General features: G+C 33.2%; 1 protein-coding gene across 1 annotated transcript in view; it reads left to right on the plus strand.

Moving 5' to 3' along the window:
- LOC145252555 (laminin subunit beta-2-like) overlaps positions 1-20801 on the plus strand; it is a 392333-nt gene that overhangs the window by 192926 nt on the left and 178606 nt on the right. Inside the window, exon 2 of the mRNA XM_080112108.1 lies at positions 5453-6006. Within this exon, the coding sequence (XP_079968234.1) occupies positions 5453-6006 (554 nt within the window). The remainder of the gene's footprint in view (positions 1-5452; positions 6007-20801) is intronic.

Genomic DNA, 20801 nt, shown 5'->3' on the forward strand with positions numbered 1-20801 from the left:
AAAATTAAACATTCATATCTTAAAGCCGCTTACTTTTTTTATCTTTCGTTACAATATATTGGGTAAGAATCAATGTACAATTGGCTCTAAATTAAGTCTGCATAAATTAAAATATAATATTTACGTTTATTTTACGATTGGGCAACGCCGGTTTGCCTGCTAGTGTGGTGTATATGTAATATCTGTATATTATAGACAAAATAAAATGGAGGTGTATAGGAATTTATTTGTCTTTTTCAATAAGGAAAAAACATCAATGGGAAGAGAATTATAGATGCTCTTTATACCTAGGCATTTCAAAACCTAATGCTTCTCATCTGAAGAGAAGGAAGATTGTTTACAGATATAGGGAAATTCTTTCTTTTTTTTTTTTATCTTAAATTGACATTTATATACACACATTTATTTTTTTCTATAATTTCTTTATATAATTGCTCCACCCTCATAGGTTGAGCTTACATCTTAAAGATAGATTCTTTTATATAGATTTATTTTTTAATATCTTTTGATATATCGTATATAAACCCACTTCAAAAATATCTCCTTTTCTGTTTGCTTGTTGCTGACGATTCATTTACCGTTAATCTAGTTACGTCTCTGATGACAAGCTGATACCCCCCCCCCGTGTTTGTATACAAGTCATCAACTGCTTCAATAGGTCAAACAAATACACATACTTGTCCGCTGCTAATTGTCACCGTGTAGCAATTTTCAGATGAACATTCCAGGCATATTTACAAGATGGCCGTTGTCATCGTCGTCACGCTGAAGGCTTCCCATTAAGCATTTCCTAACGATTATCTCAAAATGTCCATACATTAGCAACAAGATGAGCACGTTTCTGTGCACGCTGTGTATCAGATCAGTCGAGAACACGTCCACGGCAATCGGTTCAGCGGTTTTATTGCTGTCGGACTAAGATATAGTTCTGTTCAACCCTAGGTCCTCCCTCCCAGGCTTTACCTTCTCTCGATGAAAGAGTTAGTTCATTGCTAATCACATGACATACTCCTATGGAATAATGCCGATAGAACTGCTCATGCATATTTTTTTGTAGGCTAGACTGTGCTTATCCTAATGCACTGGCTTTTCCAAACCATACTTGACCTAATCTCCTTGAGAGGAGGTCAATAGACTCGTTAATAAATGGGAAGGAACATTGGACACTTCGTAATAGTAATAAATCAGCATTACTGTTTGCCTTTTGTCCGTATTTATCATGGTTGTTAGATGGTTTGATTGTTGGTTATAGTCAGCTAACGTACTTCCTAACTTCTGACTTAGCGCTACCGGAAGCGGTGACGAGTTAAATCGATTCCTTCACTTTTATTGTGTATTTCTATTGTGAAGCGATTTATTCAAAGAAAAAAAAATATAGAGACATTATTGAAAAGTATACAATAAAAATTATACAGATAAAAATAACACAATTAGTCTTTATTTGCACTTGTAATAAGAAAGTTTTTAAAAAGTTTTATTTTAAATTTTATAAGAAATATATATTTATGCAATTATAAAAAGTTTTATTTAAAAAACTTATTTGAATTTGTTTATGAACGCATAAAAATGTAATTATTGAAATTCAAATGACAAAATTGCAAACATAAAAAGAATATATTAAATACATAATATTCTCAAAATAGTTTTTTAAAAGATTTTAAAATGTGTTTTCAATAATTCTTAAAGCAATACCGACAGAAACTTTTTGAATGACTATTACAAAAAAAAAAAATAAAAATAAATAAATAAAAAAAAATAAAAAAAAACGTAATAAGAAAGTGTACTTGCACTGGAGAGATATAGGCGTGAGAGGGGGGGAGGGAGGGAGGGAGGAAGGAACTGATTTACCTTGTCACCGCTTCCCGTAGCGCTACGCCGCAAGTCAAGAAGTGCGTTAGCTAACTATAACCGGATTCTCTCATCACATTTTCATGTTTAAGGAAAATAAACAGATTATTTTAGTATTGGAATTCTTTGATATGAGTAATTTGTATATTTATTTGTTATGTGGTTAACCGCGACAGGATAAGAATGCTGAGTCTTAACTGTATCCTCAGAATTACTGCCTTCCATAGTTGTTGTCTCGCCACGTTTTGGCCAACTAATCCTCTGGCTGACTTTGGGTAGGATTGAAACCACTATCTTCAGACGATGCTCACCTGGAACCATAGATTCAATGCCGCTATCCACTTATCTATTCAGTATTCCTATCCCGTCGCGGTTATTTGACGAAGGCCAGAGGAATAGTTGGCTGAAACGTTGTGAAGCAACGGCTATGAAGATGAGGATAATGGTCAGCAAATAAATAAGACCAACTATATCAGATTTCTTTTGATTTTAAAGCTGACATTTGAACATTCCAACTGCAGGATGCCCCCCCCCGCAAAAAACAAAAACAACAAAACAAAGGGAACAAAAGAAAAGAGATATATCACATCAGTGAAAACATTTCATAAAATTATTGGAAGCTAGAACACCAAATAAGTTTGTTAAATAAATAAAACCATTGACTTATTTTTTTTTAATTGTTTTTTCTGAGACTTTCACTAATATTCATCTTTTTCAAGAAGCTCCCCCCCCTTTGTTCTGTTGGTATTAATCAAGAGGGGTAGAAATTTGTGAATACAGTAACATTATGAAATGTTTTCAATGAGTTGACCTATCTCTTCTATTAAAAAAAAAAAAAAAAAAAAAGCACCAAATATGCGAAACACTGTATATTCGGACTTAACGCTTGTCCACAAGAACGGATGTATATTTTGCTGTAATCATGAGTTGGTTACTCTTTTCGGTCAATACCAGCAACAGGAAGAGAAAAGTCTTTAAAAAAAAAAAAAAAAAAATGGAGATTATTGGGGGGGGGGGATTCAAAAGAAGTGTGTGGGGGGGGGATTGTTAGTTGGTGGCTTGGACGAACGGACGTATGTCCATGATTGGATTTGTGTAACGTGCTGGAGCATGCATCTTGAGTGGGTGTGGCTTGCTTCCTCCAAAGGAGTAAGATTTGAGAGTATATCTTAATTTGTATTATTATTCATCGGACTACTGTTCTCATCTTGAATGTGATTTTCACAACATTTCGGTCGATATACCCCCGACCTTCTTCAGGTGTTTCTGTCGAACTCGTGAATTTGGACGAAATTTCGAGTGGAACCCTTTATTTACTTCACGGGGGTAGCATGCTCTTGTTCCGTCAGCCATGACTGGATAGAGGTCCTAAGTAATTTTCAAATGTATATTTCGGTCGCCCACACTGAGGATTGTAAAAGTGATATTCTCCTGAAGGATGAATGTTCAGCTTTGGTTGTGCAACTAGTCTAGAAAAAAGTCACTAGTCTTTTTTCTGGATATCTTATATAGTTTCCATATCGTTCCGGACTTTTTTTTTCAATGGCCTTGTGCAATGGCGGCGGGGTTGATCATTACGCAACCTTTGTTCCATTATCAATTCCCTGAAAAGTTGGCCTTTACAGGAGGTATCCATTGAAAGAAGGCTATTAATAATAATTAGTAGCTTTAACATTTTTGTTACTGATTTCCTGTTCTCCTCAAGCAATAAAAAGTGTATTTAAAGAAACCAATGCACGCGTGAATAAGACTCGGTTGTTTCTATATTTTGACCTAAAACGACAGTTTCTTTTAATACTTCTCTCCACTTCCTTTTTTTATGGTGCCCTTTCCTTTGACATTGCCTAAGGGTTACTTTAAAGATAACCCTCGTCTACACTCAAGATAATACTGTAACTTTGTAGTTCAGTAAAGTATGCATTTGTAATTCATTTCAGATTATAGGGGCTAATATGTCTATTGTAATATATATATATATGTGTGTGCGAGACTGCAGATCTTAGGATCATTTAAAAATTGTTTCAGATTTTTGGTAAAATTTTACTCTGCTATCACGCTTTCAACAAAAGTGAGATTCTCTATTTTTTGTGCGATTAGATTACACATAAAAATGATGGAAACTCGTGGAAAAGTCTAACATTAAGAATTTAAATTTGTAGAAGGCAATACAATGCAGAGGTGCAACAAACTGAAGCAAATATTGTTGGAAGGGGAGACGAGGAGCAGTAGTGATCACCGAAGAGAGAGAAGACTCTAGCAGAGGGAGACGATTCCTGTTTTTTTCCCTCCCCCCTCTCATATGCTTCCCTTGGTCCAAGCAGTTAAAATTTTATGTCTCAATATTAGGTGAAATAGTTTCCACGTTATTATCTGGAATAAGCTATATAGGGTAACCTTTATTAATACAATATTTTGTGTGTGTGTGTGTGTGTGTGTGTGTGTGTGTGTGTTTCTATTTTATATGTATTGTGTTAGTACTTGTGTCGGCATGGTTAGATGGAGAATCCATATTGTAATATTTCGGAAATCACCCTTCGTCAGACATGTGTTCAAACGGTTGTCTGATGAAGAGGAAATTGCTTCAAATATTATAATACGCTTTCTCCATCTGACCATGCTGGTGCAACTAAGAACATAATACTTCTTATATATATATGGAAATTAAGCTACATAGAATATTCCACGTTTCATTCTCGTGAGAATTCTTCAGGCATAAGCATGAAATATTCTGTGTAGCTTAATTTCTGTATTTCATATTTTCATAACTTACTATCTAGCTCTACCTAATGTATTGAACAGTTAAGTAAATACTGAAAATTTTTGCATAAAATTATATCTTTGTATATTTATGTAATTAAATGAAGTAGTCATATATATATATATATATATATATATATTAATAAATTAGGACTATATATATATATTAATAAATTAGGACTATATATATATATTAATAAATTAGGACTATATATATATATTAATAAATTAGGACTATATATATATATTAATAAATTAGGACTATATATATATATTAATAAATTAGGACTATATATATATATTAATAAATTAGGACTATATATATATATTAATAAATTAGGACTATATATATATATTAATAAATTAGGACTATATATATATATTAATAAATTATGACTATATATATATATTAATAAATTAGGACTATATATATATATTAATAAATTTGGACTATATATATATATTAATAAATTTGGACTATATATATATATTAATAAATTTGGACTATATATATATATTAATAAATTTGGACTATATATATATATTAATAAATTTGGACTATATATATATATTAATAAATTAGGACTATATATATATATATATATATATATATATATATATAAAATAAATTAGGACTATATATATATATATATATATATATATATATATATATATATATATATATATATATAAAATAGGACTATATATATTAATAATTACGACTTAATTTCGTTCAGTTTGTGCTTATCGGTTATACCGCTATTGATCACATGTTCATTGAAGATTCTTCCTTAAAAAAGATTCCCGATATACAAAAGTTTAATTCAGGTTTTCTTTGATGTTTCAGGTGCAGTATACGCCCAGCATCCACGATGTGAAGAAGGAAGTTGTTATCCTGCGACGGGCGACTTGCTCATCGGCAGAGAGAAGAAACTTCACACAGATTCGACGTGCGGTCTCAAGAAACCTGAACAGTACTGTATAGTGAGTCACTTGAAAGACGTCAAGAAATGCTTCTACTGTGATTCCCGGCATCAGTATAGCCCCCATCGCAAACAGCCTCTCAATCATCGTATCGAGAACATCGTTTATTCGTTTGGTCGACGCAAGCGTGGTCGTTGGTGGCAAGCTGAAAATGGCAAAGAAGATGTCTACATCCAGTTGGATCTGGAGGCGGAATTCCACTTCACACATTTGATCATGCGGTTCAAGACGTTCCGACCTGCCGGTATGTTGGTGGAGAGGTCATATGATTTTGGTAAAACCTGGAAAGTCTACAGGTACTTTGCTGAGAATTGTCAGCAGACATTCCCGGGCATTAAGAGGGGACCTGTAAGGAAGCTTGATGATGTCATCTGTGAATCAAGATACTCTGATGTGGCCCCATCTACAGGAGGAGAGGTAAGTGTTGCATGTGAGAAATATATGCACTTACATCCTTGTTATAGAATCAATTGTCTTTTTTTTCTTTTTTTCCTTTCTTTTTTTTCCTTTTTTCTTTTCTTTTTTTTCCTTTTTTTTCTTTTTTTCCTTTTTTCTTTTCTTTTTTTCCTTTTTTCTTTTCTTTTTTTCCTTTTTTCTTTTCTTTCCTTTTTTCTTTTTTTTCCTTTTTTTTTTTTTTTTTTTTTTTTTAATACATTTGTGCTTAAGCAACGAATGGACAATATAGGAAATTTGGTATTTTGAAGGCTTCTTTGTATCTTTTGCTCCCATCTGTGTATGCTTCTCTTTCGTTTTCTTGTTCTTTATCTCTTTTCTTTTTCTTTTCCTCCTTTTCCTCTTTTCTTTTCCTCTTTTCTTTTCCTCCTTTTCCTCTTTTCTTTTCCTCCTTTTCCTCTTTTCTTTTCCTCCTTTTCCTCTTTTCTTTTCCTCCTTTTCCTCTTTTCTTTTCCTCCTTTTCCTCTTTACCTCCTTTTCTTCCTCTTTTCCTCCTTTTCTTCTTCTTTTCCTCCTTTTCTTCTTCTTTTCCTCCTTTTCCTCTTTTCTTTTCCTCTTTTCTTTTCCTCCTTTTCTTTTCCTCCTTTTCTTTTCCTCCTTTTCCTCCTTTTCTTTTCCTCCTTTTCCTCCTTTTCTTTTCCTCCTTTTCCTCCTTTTCTTTTCCTCCTTTTCTTTTCCTCCTTTTCCTCCTTTTCTTTTCCTCTTTTTCCTCCTTTTCTTTTCCTCCTTTTCCTCCTTTGTTCTTTTTGAAAGAGTTTTCAGTGGAGGAAGACAGGATAGTATTCCCCATAAATGCCACTTGAATGGAGGTTGGCAAAAATCTGTGATTGTCTGTTGTAAAATTGGTGATAGTATTAAAAATTTGCATCTAATCTGTTACTAAAGTTAATGGAAAAAGTTGGATCATGCTATCGCTCCAGAAAGTATCAGACTCCTGATATAATCCTGTATATCTATATACGAGTCAAATCCATCCTAAAATGGAGTATTGTTACTACAGCTGGGGAAGCTGCTGCTCAAAGGGCTATTTCTTGTCTCCAGAGTATAAAATCCACTTCTCCATATAGTGAGCAGAAGATTTCTTCATCTTCCAAGAGACCCCCTCCTCACAGGAGACACCACTAGTCTTTCTCTACTCATAACTTCAGAATTATAATTTTGTAACTCCCTCTTTTTGCGTAGTTCTAAGAAGACAAATGAAAGTGCTAAAAAAAATATTGAGAAGCCCAGAAAGAAAAGTAGTGTCTTAGCATGATGTTATTCGCCCTTGTTTGTTCGTCCGACTGCACGTTTCTCAATAACTACACCTTGGAATTTTTTTAAATTTTGCACAAACATTAAACATAATGAGTAAAAAGTAACAGAACGGATTTTCCAGGAAAACTTTGTCCCCCCCCTCCATCCCCAGGGGTGCCTTTCCGGTTAAAATTGACACTTTTGTGCTTATTAAAAAAAATTGATGTCTTGGATTTTTATAAAACTTTCTGAAAAGTTGTAACTAACTGATTTCTATATAATTTTGTTTGTCTATACTTTGCGATAACTCTTCGGTGTGCCCCAGGGGCTCTTTTAGGGCTAATAAAAACACTCCATTTTTTGGGACTATTTTACCATATTTGTCTAAAATTTTCTGTGTATGTCCATTTAGCAGTTTTGCATAGTGCAGAACTCCAATTTAAATATGGGGCTAAATGGGAGGGTGTGCAAATGATGGACTTTGTCATTTAAAATTTACATATATTAAGGCCTAAAACTGCACTGTTTGTTCATTTTCACCAGAATTTGACGTCCCCTGGGGACTTTTGAAGCTAAATGGGGGGGGGGGGCAAATGCTGAAGTTAGTAATTTTGTTATGCCTCGTTCACTGTGCACTCACGGGGAACCATGCATGCTTCACATTTTTTTTTTTTTTTTTTAACCTCGTATGCTTCTCAAACAGTTAAAAACAATTTTGTACATTAATGTAAGGTGAAATATTTTCCAATTTATTATCTTGGTTACGAATTTGAATCTTTTATTAGCTTGTACATTGGTGTTTATATATAGATATTAAAATCAATATTAAATTCTTTCGTCTATAATTTGATCACTAAATCATTTCCTAATAACACATAACGACATTAAAAATCATATCCACTTACAATTGTAAGCAGGGTTGTAGAGTCAGAAGGTATAAGGCCAGGCTCTGATTCATAGAATTTCAAAATATACAACTCCAGCTCCTAGGATTCCGAAAATTCCGATTTCAACTCTGACTCCTAATGTTTCAAATATTCCGACTTCAATTTCGAAAACTCCAAAATATCCAACTCCTTATTTAAAGTCCTCCAATATTCAGATTCTGTTCTAGGATTTAGCTAAGTCACTCAAGGATAAAGATCAATGAAATGGGTAGATTGTATGCCAGATGAAGAATATTATGAGAGGATTAAAAATCATGAATAAAATTTGATGACTTATGAGGACAGTTTATAAGTATTTTTTACATTGGATTTGAAGATGGCCATGCTGTAGCTCTTGGGAAAATAACCTTGTAGCGATGTGTTTTACAGATGGAAGTTCTTGGTAAGAAATTACCAAATATCACTACAGAGATAGCTATTATCAGAATTATTTTGGCTAGATCACCTTGGCACACAAGTTCCTATCAAATCTCTGATGCTTAACCTGGTCAGTACTTGGATGGGTGATCATTTGTAAGCAAACCTTCCACCCAGGTGTATAAATAAAATGCTGTAAGTATAACTAACCTCCTCTTACAGAGATGGTCCGAGCCATCTGTTCCATTATTTATTTAACATCCTGGAAAACATTGAAAGACCTCTGTTGCCGAGAAAGGAAAAAGTCATAACTGAATTTTTGAATATCATATATAATGGATTATTCCCCGAGGCCATCAACACTGTTCGCTTTGAATCTAATGCCAGTGAGCACTTGTCAAAAAAAAAAAAAAGTCTTCACAAGTCATTAACTCTTATCCTCAACCTGCTCTTAGACTTGATACTTGACTTTTCAGAAAAAAAAGTGGTGCTTAAGACATGCACAAGTGAAATTTGGTAGTTCAAAATAAATTGACAGGAAAACTATTTTATAGACTTATGGTGGACTGTTACCTACCCATTAATGGACTCTAGCAAATACTGTATAATTCAACAGCCAAGTACTCTTGAATGAATTTTCTAGGGATTCAACTTGCTTACATCATCATTTTTTTTCTGTAACTTTGTTCTTTTTCAATATATCCTCCAAACCTATACAGTAGAACCCCGGAATACAACATTAAAAATTAGTAACAAAATGCAGTACAATATATAATACACATATATAATCAAATAACATAAATAACACCGTAAGGCGGGGCAAATACCGTAACCAGGAGCTGGAAAAACATTGTATTCAACATCGTAACTTGAAAAAACGTATCCTAGGGCCACCTTATCCAGGGGTTCTACTGTACCATGTTCTAAGGTGTCCTTACAAGGTCCCAATTCCGGGTCTACATCATATACTTATCAAGGAAAACTATTAATGTACATTAAAAATTATGAAAGCTCATTGAATAGAATTTGAAAAAAAAATACAATAAAAAAAAATTTGCCTTAAACTACTATATTAAGCTTGTGTATTTCTTTTTCTTCAGGAGGCATAAAAAATTTTTTAGTATATTACAATAAAATTATTACTGTGTGGAGATTTCGGTAAATGGTGGATTTTAAAATTAAATATGCTTCTGAATTCTTGTGATGAGGATTGATCATTTGTATTTGGCAAAACTATTTGTGTACACCAAAAATTATGGAAAATTATCAAGTAAAATTTTCATCTATATAAATAACAGATGTGTTTGTGAACTTAACTATTAGTTTTTGCCATATCAAACCAATTCTTCCAATAGTTTCTACTATATCAAACCAACTCTTCCAATAGTTTCTGCTATATCAAACCAACTGTTTCAATAGTTTCTGCTATATCAAACCAACTGTTTCAATAGTTTCTGCTATATCAAACAAACTGTTTCAATAGTTTCTGCTATATCAAACCAACTGTTTCAATAGTTTCTGCTGTATCAAACCAACTGTTTCAATAGTTTCTGCTGTATCAAACCAACTGTTTCAATAGTTTCTGCTATATCAAACCAACTGTTTCAATAGTTTCTGCTATATCAAACCAACTGTTTCAATAGTTTCTGCTATATCAAACCAACTGTTTCAATAGTTTCTGCTATATCAAACCAACTGTTTCAATAGTTTCTGCTGTATCAAACCAACTGTTTCAATAGTTTCTGCTGTATCAAACCAACTGTTTCAATAGTTTCTGCTGTATCAAACCAACTGTTTCAATAGTTTCTGCTGTATCAAACCAACTGTTTCAATAGTTTCTGCTGTATCAAACCAACTGTTTCAATAGTTTCTGCTGTATCAAACCAACTGTTTCAATAGTTTCTGCTGTATCAAACCAACTGTTTCAATAGTTTCTGCTGTATCAAACCAACTGTTTCAATAGTTTCTGCTGTATCAAACCAACTGTTTCAATAGTTTCTGCTGTATCAAACCAACTGTTTCAATAGTTTCTGCTGTATCAAACCAACTGTTTCAATAGTTTCTGCTGTATCAAACCAACTGTTTCAATAGTTTCTGCTGTATCAAACCAACTGTTTCAATAGTTTCTGCTGTATCAAACCAACTGTTTCAATAGTTTCTGCTGTATCAAACCAACTGTTTCAATAGTTTCTGCTGTATCAAACCAACTGTTTCAATAGTTTCTGCTGTATCAAACCAACTGTTTCAATAGTTTCTGCTGTATCAAACCAACTGTTTCAATAGTTTCTGCTGTATCAAACCAACTGTTTCAATAGTTTCTGCTGTATCAAACCAACTCTTCCAATATAGCTAATCAGATGGAATCGCTAATTGATCAGACCCTGGTTGTTAATTCTGTTATCGAATGGTGAACTTAGGTTTATTTTTAGCAGCCACATAACTCTCGCTTCCCTTTGATTCTTACATTCCATGAACAATGTTTCTGACAAAGAGGGAAGAATGGCTGTTTTCTAGGTCGGAATCTCTTCTAACACTTAACCTTGGCAAGTTTTTGACCTGTAGTATTTAAAAAAAAAAATTATTTTTAGCCCCTCACATCAAGTTTTTTTATGCATTAAAAAAAAAAAAAAAAAAAAAAAAAAAGTACTGTTGGTGAAACTGATGAAATTATGCTTAACCAGAACTCGCTTGAACATAGCAAAGCGAACACACGGTCAGTACCTATAAGCCCCTGCACTAGGGCCGCTTCCCTTGAACACTGGAAGTAAGGAACCTATATTAAGATGAGCGCTTTTGTTACTTGATCTCTTAAATCAATAAACAAGGAAATCTTTTTATTCTACCTTTCTCTAGATCAGCTACATGAGTTTGCAGTTTGTTTTGAGAGGTTCTTCGTTCCCTTCCATTTAAAGCTTATTAAATCATTACTCCCACATGGCAACCCTGCTGTGCGCACTCGACTTAATAGTATCTCTTATGATCTTCCCGACACTTCCCTATCTTACTTTTATTTTAATTTGATCAGGGTGTGTCATTTTTTTTTGTATTGCTCCCCTCTTTTTCTTTTTTTCGGTTTCAGTCTCCCTATTCAAGTGGGTTATTCACAAAAAAAAAAAAAAAAATTGTCTCTGCCAGGCAAATTAATTGTACCTACTCGATGTAACCGGAGTATCACATGAGCTGTAAAGACGAAGACTGCGCTATTAATAATTGGAATTAAAAACCCTGCCGCCCCTCCCCAGCTCAGATATATATTTTTTTAGTGTAAGCAACACGTTTCTCTATTCTCTTTTGTAGCAAATCATAACAAAGCTGAATGCTTCTAGTTTCGTTTAAGTTTAGTTTGTTCATAAGCTTGATACTTTTGGTTAAGTTTGTTTACGAGAAAGCTTGATACTTTTTTGGCTTAGTTTATCAACGAGAAAGCTTGATACTTTTGGCTTAGTTGTTTACAAGAAAGCTTGATACTTGGCTTAGTTTGTTTACGAGAAAGCTTGATACTTGGCTTAGTTTGTTTACGAGAAAGCTTGATACTTTTGGCTTAGTTTGTTTACAAGAATGCTTGATACTTTTGGCTTAGTCTGTTTACGAGAAAGCTTGATACTTTTGGCTTAGTTTGTTTACGAGAAAGCTTGATACTTTTGGCTTAGTTTGTTTACGAGAAAGCTTGATACTTTTGGCTTAGTTTGTTTACAAGAAATTCTGATACTTTTGGCTTAGTTTGTTTACGAGAAAGCTTGATTTTGGTTTGTTTGGTTGAGGAAGCTTGATGCTTGTCTTTTTATAATGATCCAAAATATTTCGGTTGAAATAAACTCAGCAGCAATGGCAAACTTGATTCTGTGTATATGAATAATGCAGCTTATGTGTTAATCTCACACAAATTGTTTTAAGTAGTGTTTATTTGTTGTAAGGAAAGTGCATGTTATTTTTATTTATTTTTTTTTTTTTTTAAATTCAATGTCTCTTTTTGGAACTGGATGTTGCCCTACATTAGAAACTGACCTTGTGTCTAACCTTGTACTCATAGAGGAGCAACCAAATAGGAACAACTATAAACAAGAAAATTATTTGAGAATAAAGCCTTTTCACAAATAGGGTTTCTTAAAGAAACTAATTTGTACAAACATAAAAAGAAGTATTAACAAAATAACATAATAAATAGCGTCTTTCTGAATTTTTAGATAAATTTGTATTCTTTGAATCCTTTGGACTACCGCTCCCATTTAGACTATTGAGAATTTGTGCTTCACTCTTTTTAGAGTGAGAGAACAGGCTCCCAACACCTTTGTGATAAATATTTAACGGATTATTTGTTTTTGATGCAAATATTTTTAACTTTTTTCATTTTGTGAAAAATATATAAATGTTCACATCTTAGGAAGAATCATAACAGATGAAGCAAATGAACACATTTATTCACAAAAATTAGTAACAAAATACAGTACAATATATAATACACATATAATTAAATAACACCGTAAGGCGGAGCAAATACCGTAACCAGGGACTGGGAAAACATTGTATTCAACATCGGAACTTGAAAAAACGTATCCTAGGGCCACCGTAACACTATACAAAACACTAGTGAGGGGGAGCTTTGCTCGGTCGTAAAATACGCTTAGATACATTTTAATTTGTCAAGATTTTGTATATCATATTATAGTCATGATTTCAAAAGTATTTGAGTGCCATTAGCTAGAATTGAAAGCAAAACTGTAGCATTCAAAACTGTACCAACGTGCCACACATTTGAACTGATTAAAAATAAACTAAGATGAATGTATGAAATGTATAATGATTTCTTTTTCAATTTTGACTCCTTAAAAACTATTTTAACCGGCTAAAGACCTATAAAAAAATCCAATCATTTGAGGCCCCTAGCGCTGCTCTGCGACTTTTAGTTTCGGAACAGATAGTTTGAAAATATGGAGACAGACAGACATGGTGAGTTTTATAAATTAGATTAACCAAAGAAATGTTCACATTGCATGAATCATTATTTATGTATGAATATTTTAAAAAGAAATTGAAACTAAAAATCATACCATTTTTAAGTGAATAAAGTCTTTTTTTTTTTTTTAATAAGCTGAGACTTTCGATATCTAAAAATGCCCTTTTCAGAGCAAAATTTGTTGGTTTTTTTCTCATTTTGTTGGTATTAATTCTGGAAGATCGGATACCAACAAAATGAAGAAAAAGAAAAAAAAAACTCCTGCTTCAAAGATATTTTTAGATATCGGAAGTCTCAACTTATATAATATATTAATGATTCTATCCATTTAATAATTGTATCATTTTTGATTTCAAATGTACTTGCTTTGTTTCTGTTTTGTAAAATTCTTCGAATTGGTGACCAGATTCCTTGAAAGTAGAGAAAGTTTGTTTGACTTGTGGGGAATGTCAACTGCTGATTTTGTTTCCGGCTTTTTCTTGAAGAATTAAAATATGGAGTGGATTTCTTGAAGGAAATGCATTTTTTTGTTGAGGCTCACACACTGGTACCCCTCCCTTTTTTTTTTTTTTTTTTTTTGCAGTTATATATGAAGTAGTAGTGTTCGTATGTGTCTGTATGTACAACTCTCCTACAGTCCACACCACTGAACTGATCATGACTAAACCTGGGATGATGGTCCCCCCCCCCACCTAGTTGGGGTTTGTCACTATTCCAGATTGCCACCATGGCGCCCGCCAACAGACCAGGCTGTCTGAAGATATTGGCTTCCTGAAAGGAAATACATCTAACATTGATGGCTTTTGTTTTTTTTACTTTCTTTTGCAAAACTTAATTATATTCTGTAAAACCAAAAACAAAAAACAACCACCCATCTTTCCCCCCTTTTCCTTCTTCCCATTTTTCCTTTCTCTTTCTATCTCTCCCCATTTCTTGACTGGTTTCCTAATTTAAAATGTACGAAACATTAATATTGTAACCCTTTTCCCTCTCCTATTGCAAAACTCATTAATGTTTTGTAGGGCAGAGAACAAAAACGATAAAAGCAAACCAAACACTACAAAGAGCTTGAAGAATAAAAACCTTCTACAAAATAACTGGATACAACATAAATCTATTTTCAAAATAACTGGATTCGGCATTAAATAACCCGAAAAGGGTTGATATGCCGGAAGACAAAACAAAACTGAACCAAAAGTCATTGGACTGTGCATTTTTTTCTTTTTTTTTTAGGCTTGTCCATGTCTTTATTAAAACTGTTTCTATTCAACTTTTGTTTTCTGTTTAGTGGAAATCTTGCTAGCGTTATACCACAGAAAAATCTCTTGTGATTAATACTTACATAAATTCCAGTTTAATTATAAAACTCTACATAAAAAAATTATCTTTACTTTGTAATGCTCCTCTTTTGGAATAATTTTATAATATACTAGCAGGTTGTCCGGCGTCGCCTGGTGATAAGATACGCTTAAATATATTTTGATTCCTGCAGATTACGCATTTATTGTTATAGACAATTCGCTATCCATTATTATATTGAACCTAATATATAGTAGTGAGATCAAAACTAAATATATATGACATGGGTGTCATCAGCTAAAATCGAAACAAAAACCTACGATTCTCCCTCCTCATTCTTTAGTCTGAGTCACACACACAAACACACACATATATATATATATATATATATAGAAGCTTCAAGCAGAAGTGGACGGTCCAGTTTTATGATATGGTTTCATGATATTGTGTATACTTACAAATTTTTTGGTGTCTCAAAAAAAAAAAAAAAAAAAAAAAAAAAATTTCAGTTAAAAACTATATCCTTCACAAGGTTAACCTGTTAATATGCATGGCCATAGACACTGTGATAGCTGGAACATTCGTATATAAATTTGATGTTTTTAATAAAGAAAACTTTCAATTAGACTATTTAATCTTTTTTTTTTTTTTTTTTTTTTTAATCATTCATTTTCTTACAAACTCTGGTCATAGATACTTTGAATGCACTTTTGGAAATAAATTGACTATTAAAAGCTGACTTGTCATTTCCTTTGCTCAGTTAACTATCGTGGGGGGGGGGGTTCAACAAAACTTAATCATGTACATTTAATGCTATAGACGCCGCTTAAATGTATTTGCACTGGATTAACTCTGCTACTTTTGGGTTTGATCTCAGATTTTCTTAGCTTTAGTTTGCATTGATGAGAATTCAAAATTGTCGGCTACAGGTGTAAATGCCCAAGATTTGCCCAGATTTGCCAGTATTATATTATAAAAGTTAAAAATACAAATCTTGAACACCTTGCCATAGATACATAGCAAAAACATGGTATAAAATTCAAAAAAAAAAAAAAAAAAACTAGACAAAGCATTTTCTGGAAGGAATTAAATTAAATTTTAATGATAAAATGCTGAAATGATCCATGAGAAAATCTGATGGACCAGAATAAAATATTGATTTTGTAGGTAGAAAGCTAGTGAACACAATCTGTAATAAAACTGATACAAGAATATATAAAATTGTCAGGATGACACAGCAAAAAGTCTGGTGCTATCCGATCAAACTAGCTTCAATCATGTTCTTGTCCTGGATATGACCTTAAACTATATCCAGTGGTGAGGCCCCAGCTTGCAGGCTTTGGGGAGTGTGGAGCTACCCTTTAATTGCCATTACTCCCAGGTCCGCCATGATCTGAAGTGGTAGTACCTGTTAGGGTCCCAACTATGGGTTAAATAGAAACTGACTTGAAAAAAACAAATATTCTATTAAAAAATCTTTCTTAAATCTTTGGATTCAGCATTAAATAACCTGAAAAGGGTTGATATGCCGTAAAACAACCAACCAATCAATCATGTTCTGCTAAGCCAAAAGTAGAAGCGGTTTTTCCTTTACAAAGCAACCAAACCAAACACCATGAATAAATATTTGGAGGAATGAAGAACTTAAAGCAGAAGAACTTTTTTTTCCAAAATGATTGAATTCAGCATTAGCTAATCCGAAAAGGTTGATATGCCATAAAACAAATCAAACCATTATCCAATAACGTTTTCCATTTGCCACCTACAACTATTTAAGTTTAGTAATGTTGACTTTGCTATTATTGTTCATCTTCTTTTAAGAAATTTAACATTAACTAACCTGAACAGGGTTGATATGCCATAAAACAAAACAGCCAAAGAGAATAAAAAAAAATATCCCCTCTTTATATATTTTTAATGAAGATTGAGGGTGCATCTCTCCAAGTGGTTTTAAAAGTGCCCCTAGATACTAACATGGAAATTTTCTATGTTCTGGTGCAATACGTGCAGTGCCTAGTATTCCCAAATGGTCACCCGTTTGGTACTGGCCAGGCTTATCTCTACTTAACTTTGGTGATCTAATGAGAACTGATGTGTTAACGTGATTATGCTATGCATCTGGGAGAAAGAAAACTGATGTAAAACCTGAGATCTACTGTCATGCTGTCTTGTGGCAGTCATTTGCACCGACTGAGATTAGCAGTTGTACCAAAAAGCTGTAGATGATTCTATATAAAGCCTTCACAACTATGAACAAATCATCTGTGTGGATTTCTGACAACTTAGTTGCCCGAATCTCACAAGTTGGCATTCGATGGGAAAAAATCCATGTATATTAAATTCCCAAAACAGTGTTTCATGGTAAAGAACTGATGATCCTTGAAATATCATGGAGACTAGTATAGATACTTGAAAGAAAATTAATGCAGTGATTGCAGAAGATTAATTGACTTACTGGCAAAATAATTTTTCAACAAAGGAATTTTTTTTATATAACTTTAAAGATTGAAAAACTTCCAATACTATCTTCCAAATGCTGAAAAAAAAACAAACAAAACAAAAAAAAAAACACGCACTTCAGTTAGTTACTGTTTGAAGAATCAATATAAATCCTTTCTCAGGTTATAAAGTCTATTCTTTTATTGTATTGTATGAATTTTTTTTTTTTTTTTTAAGACAAAAAAAAAATGGCAGGTCTTGAGCGTAATACTCAAAGGGTCAATGGATATGCTACGGTAGAATCTAGTTCAAGAAGCCCAACCCTTCTGACACTCACTTTTTTTTTTTTTTTTTTTTCCAGCTTTCAATTTTTTGGGTTTTCTTTTTTGTTTGCTTTTTATTCCCTTTAAGTGCTTATAGAGAAAATTGTAGGAATGTCAATCCTATCCTTAAAATAACTAACATTCTGATCTCTGACCCCCTAAAATTTTATCCAGGTTCTTAAAGCTAGTTTTCTGTGACTGTTTGGTCTGTTGGATTTCCTCAAATTTAAGACTCAACTCGAGCAGGGATTTTTTCCCTTAGCACCATAGCTAACAGTTTGTCATTTCTGAAATGGCCTTTTTCCTGTTGAATATGGTATGTTACTGATCCAGTTCAGTTTTATGTCTAACCTCCCAGGCTTTGCCTTCTCTCTTTGAGAAGGGGGTTAGTTTATTGCTAATCACTTAAAGGTTCCCCAACAAAACTGCTCAGCATTTTTTGCGGGCTAGAATACTCTTCCTCTAGAATGCTGACTCTACACTCACACTTTTTGACCCTTGTGTCACTTCTTCCCACCGTAGCAAGGAGATGAATAATCTTTCATCAATGCTTTTATTTAGAGTAGGACAGTAACCACTGCTTGTCAAGGCCCAAAAGCCACTCGACAAGATTTTAATGGTTTGTGTCAGATGGATAGTGGGATTGCAGACAATGGATTGGATCTGGACTCAACAAGAACTTGTTAACCTTGGGCTTGAAAGTAATCATGTTGTAGTCAACAGGGAAGAAGTCCTGTGGTATTGCATACCACAGACAGACGGTTCTTAAAAAGAAACTCTGCTCATGATTACATTAATTTAAAATTGAATTTGTATATAAAATTATTTTGATAATAAAATTGACTAGAGTGTTTAAAACTTTTCATTTTTGGTCCTCCCCAACAAAGGAGGGATTGGATCTAGTAATTCACCCCTGTGCGTTTGTTTGTACTTTTCTCAATGACTACTCCTTGAATTTTTTAAAAATTTTGTACAAACATTAGTCATGGTGAAAGTAAATTTTTGGCTGAACGGATTTTCCGACATAATTCTGGTTGTCCCCTAGGAAGCATTATAGGAGTAAAATTGTCCCTAAATTGATCATTTGTTCACACTTTTCTCAATAACCACTCCTTGAATTTTTTTTATTTATTTATTTTATTTTTTTTTTTTTAGATTTTCCACAAACGTTAGTCATGGTGAAAGTAAATTTTGCTAGAAGGGTTTTTCATAGATAACTCTGGTTGGCCCACTAGGGGGCATTATAGGGGTAAAATTTTCCCCCAAATCGTTCTTCTGTTCATTTGCTTGCACTTTTCTCAATCATGCCTTGAATTTTCTTTTTAAATTTTGCACAAACATAAGTCATGGTAGAAGTAAATTTTTTCACTTGTGGAGGGGAACCCGCATGCTCGGCTTGTTCATCTTAAAACTACATGTTTTGTATATATTCACAAACTTTTTTTTTTTTTTTTTTAACTTGTTGATTGAAACAGATTTATAATGGCAATGGAGTAAATATTTACATTAACTTTTTAACATGTATTAAAAAAAAAATGACCCATTCTTGAAAAATGAATCCAAAAAGGGCCAAAATGAATAACTTTGTAGAGAAAAGAAAATTCTTCAATTGCAAATATTAAATGTAGTTGTTCTAAGCAAAAGTTAGTAACATTAATCCAGTTAGAAAAAGCTTTGAATTATAAAGAATTCCAGATAAAAAAAAATTAGTATTAATCCAGTCAGTGTCAGTAGTGATCCTCTTTTCATCTCAAGATGAAAAACTGACTGAAAAATTCAGAGATTCAGTATATTTTATACAATGATTCTGGTATCTGATTGGTGCATTCTTATTCCTGGCTATAAAACATAATCGTCCATATCTTTGATCATACCCGACACAATTATGCCAAAAATATTGCAACATATGTTAACCTGTTTTTGTGGCCATGTTGCTCCCATTATTTTGTCAATTCAATAAATTTTGCAAAAAATAAAACCGGTATGCTTCAGTTGCCATGTAAGAAAAGGTGATAGTGGTGGCGGCACAGAAATTTACACAGTAGCGAATACAGTGTCCCAGCATCTTATTTAGCTGCCTCCAATTGCTACGTTGTTCAGGAATTTTTACTACGTCTCCTGAAAGTCCATTCCGAGGTTCAGAGATCTTGATTGAGGAAACTGCCCCCCGGTTCAATCGAAATCTACCGTGAAACAGTTTCTGGTAATGACTACGCAAGCCTCTTTCTGGTGCTGAGAGATCATAATGGCCATTAAGAAAATTTATAGGCCAGAGATCAACTGGTATTTTGCACAAAAGATATGAAATAACAAATGACATGCGATGCTCAATGGAGTTGAAATTTAAGTAATGCGGTGACATTCCTTGGAGGTGCCATGTGCATCCGGCAGTTGGAGATTTATTGTTTTTAATGTATTTATTTATTTTTTTCTAAACTGAATGACATTAGCCATTGTTAGTGGTATTATGGGAAAGAATTAGAGAGAAACCTTTTTAATGACTTAAAAAAAGGTTATATACTTAGTGAGACGGAACGTACTATATATAACTATCAATTTAATATCAAAATGTATTAAACAACCGAAGGTAGGGAGTGTGAGGGGGAAAAAAAAAAATTCTTCCGATACCGAAATCGGTTAAAAAAAAAAAAAATTCCCGAAACTCCCTTTTCTGGATTCCTGTTTAAATTTCAAGCTTATCTGAAAATTACAACTTTCTTTTTCAAAAAAAAACCCCCAAAACAAATACTCAATTTCACATTGGAGTAAAGAGTCGGCTAAAAAAAAAAAAAAAATTATACCTTTCTTTGGGCTTTTGACTAGGATCAGAGTAAAGTATGAAGGGTATTCCGAAAGTAATGCCTCCTATTTTTTTATTCTGCTTGAATAGATCAGAGGAGATTGCAAATTGCATTGTTATGATGACTAAACTTATGTATTCATGACCTGAAAGTTTCATCTCTCTGTTGCAGATATTGATAGTGTGAGACTATTAGAAAGCATGTCATGGACGTGCGTCAAAGGCAGGGATGACTCATTGAATTTCTCCATACAGAAAAAAATTAAACAATCAACATTCACCGGCACCTGTTGAGCTTTTATGAAGCTGATGCAGTTGTCAGCACATTTAGATGGATTCGTCGATTTCAGAGTGGTGACAGATGTGAGTGACAAAGTACATCCATTGCTAGCAAAAGTGCATTG

The sequence above is a fragment of the Euprymna scolopes genome, chromosome 29 (genome assembly GCF_053919585.1).
Source record: "Euprymna scolopes isolate OS-2025 chromosome 29, ASM5391958v1, whole genome shotgun sequence".
Classification (NCBI taxonomy): domain Eukaryota; kingdom Metazoa; phylum Mollusca; class Cephalopoda; order Sepiida; family Sepiolidae; genus Euprymna; species Euprymna scolopes.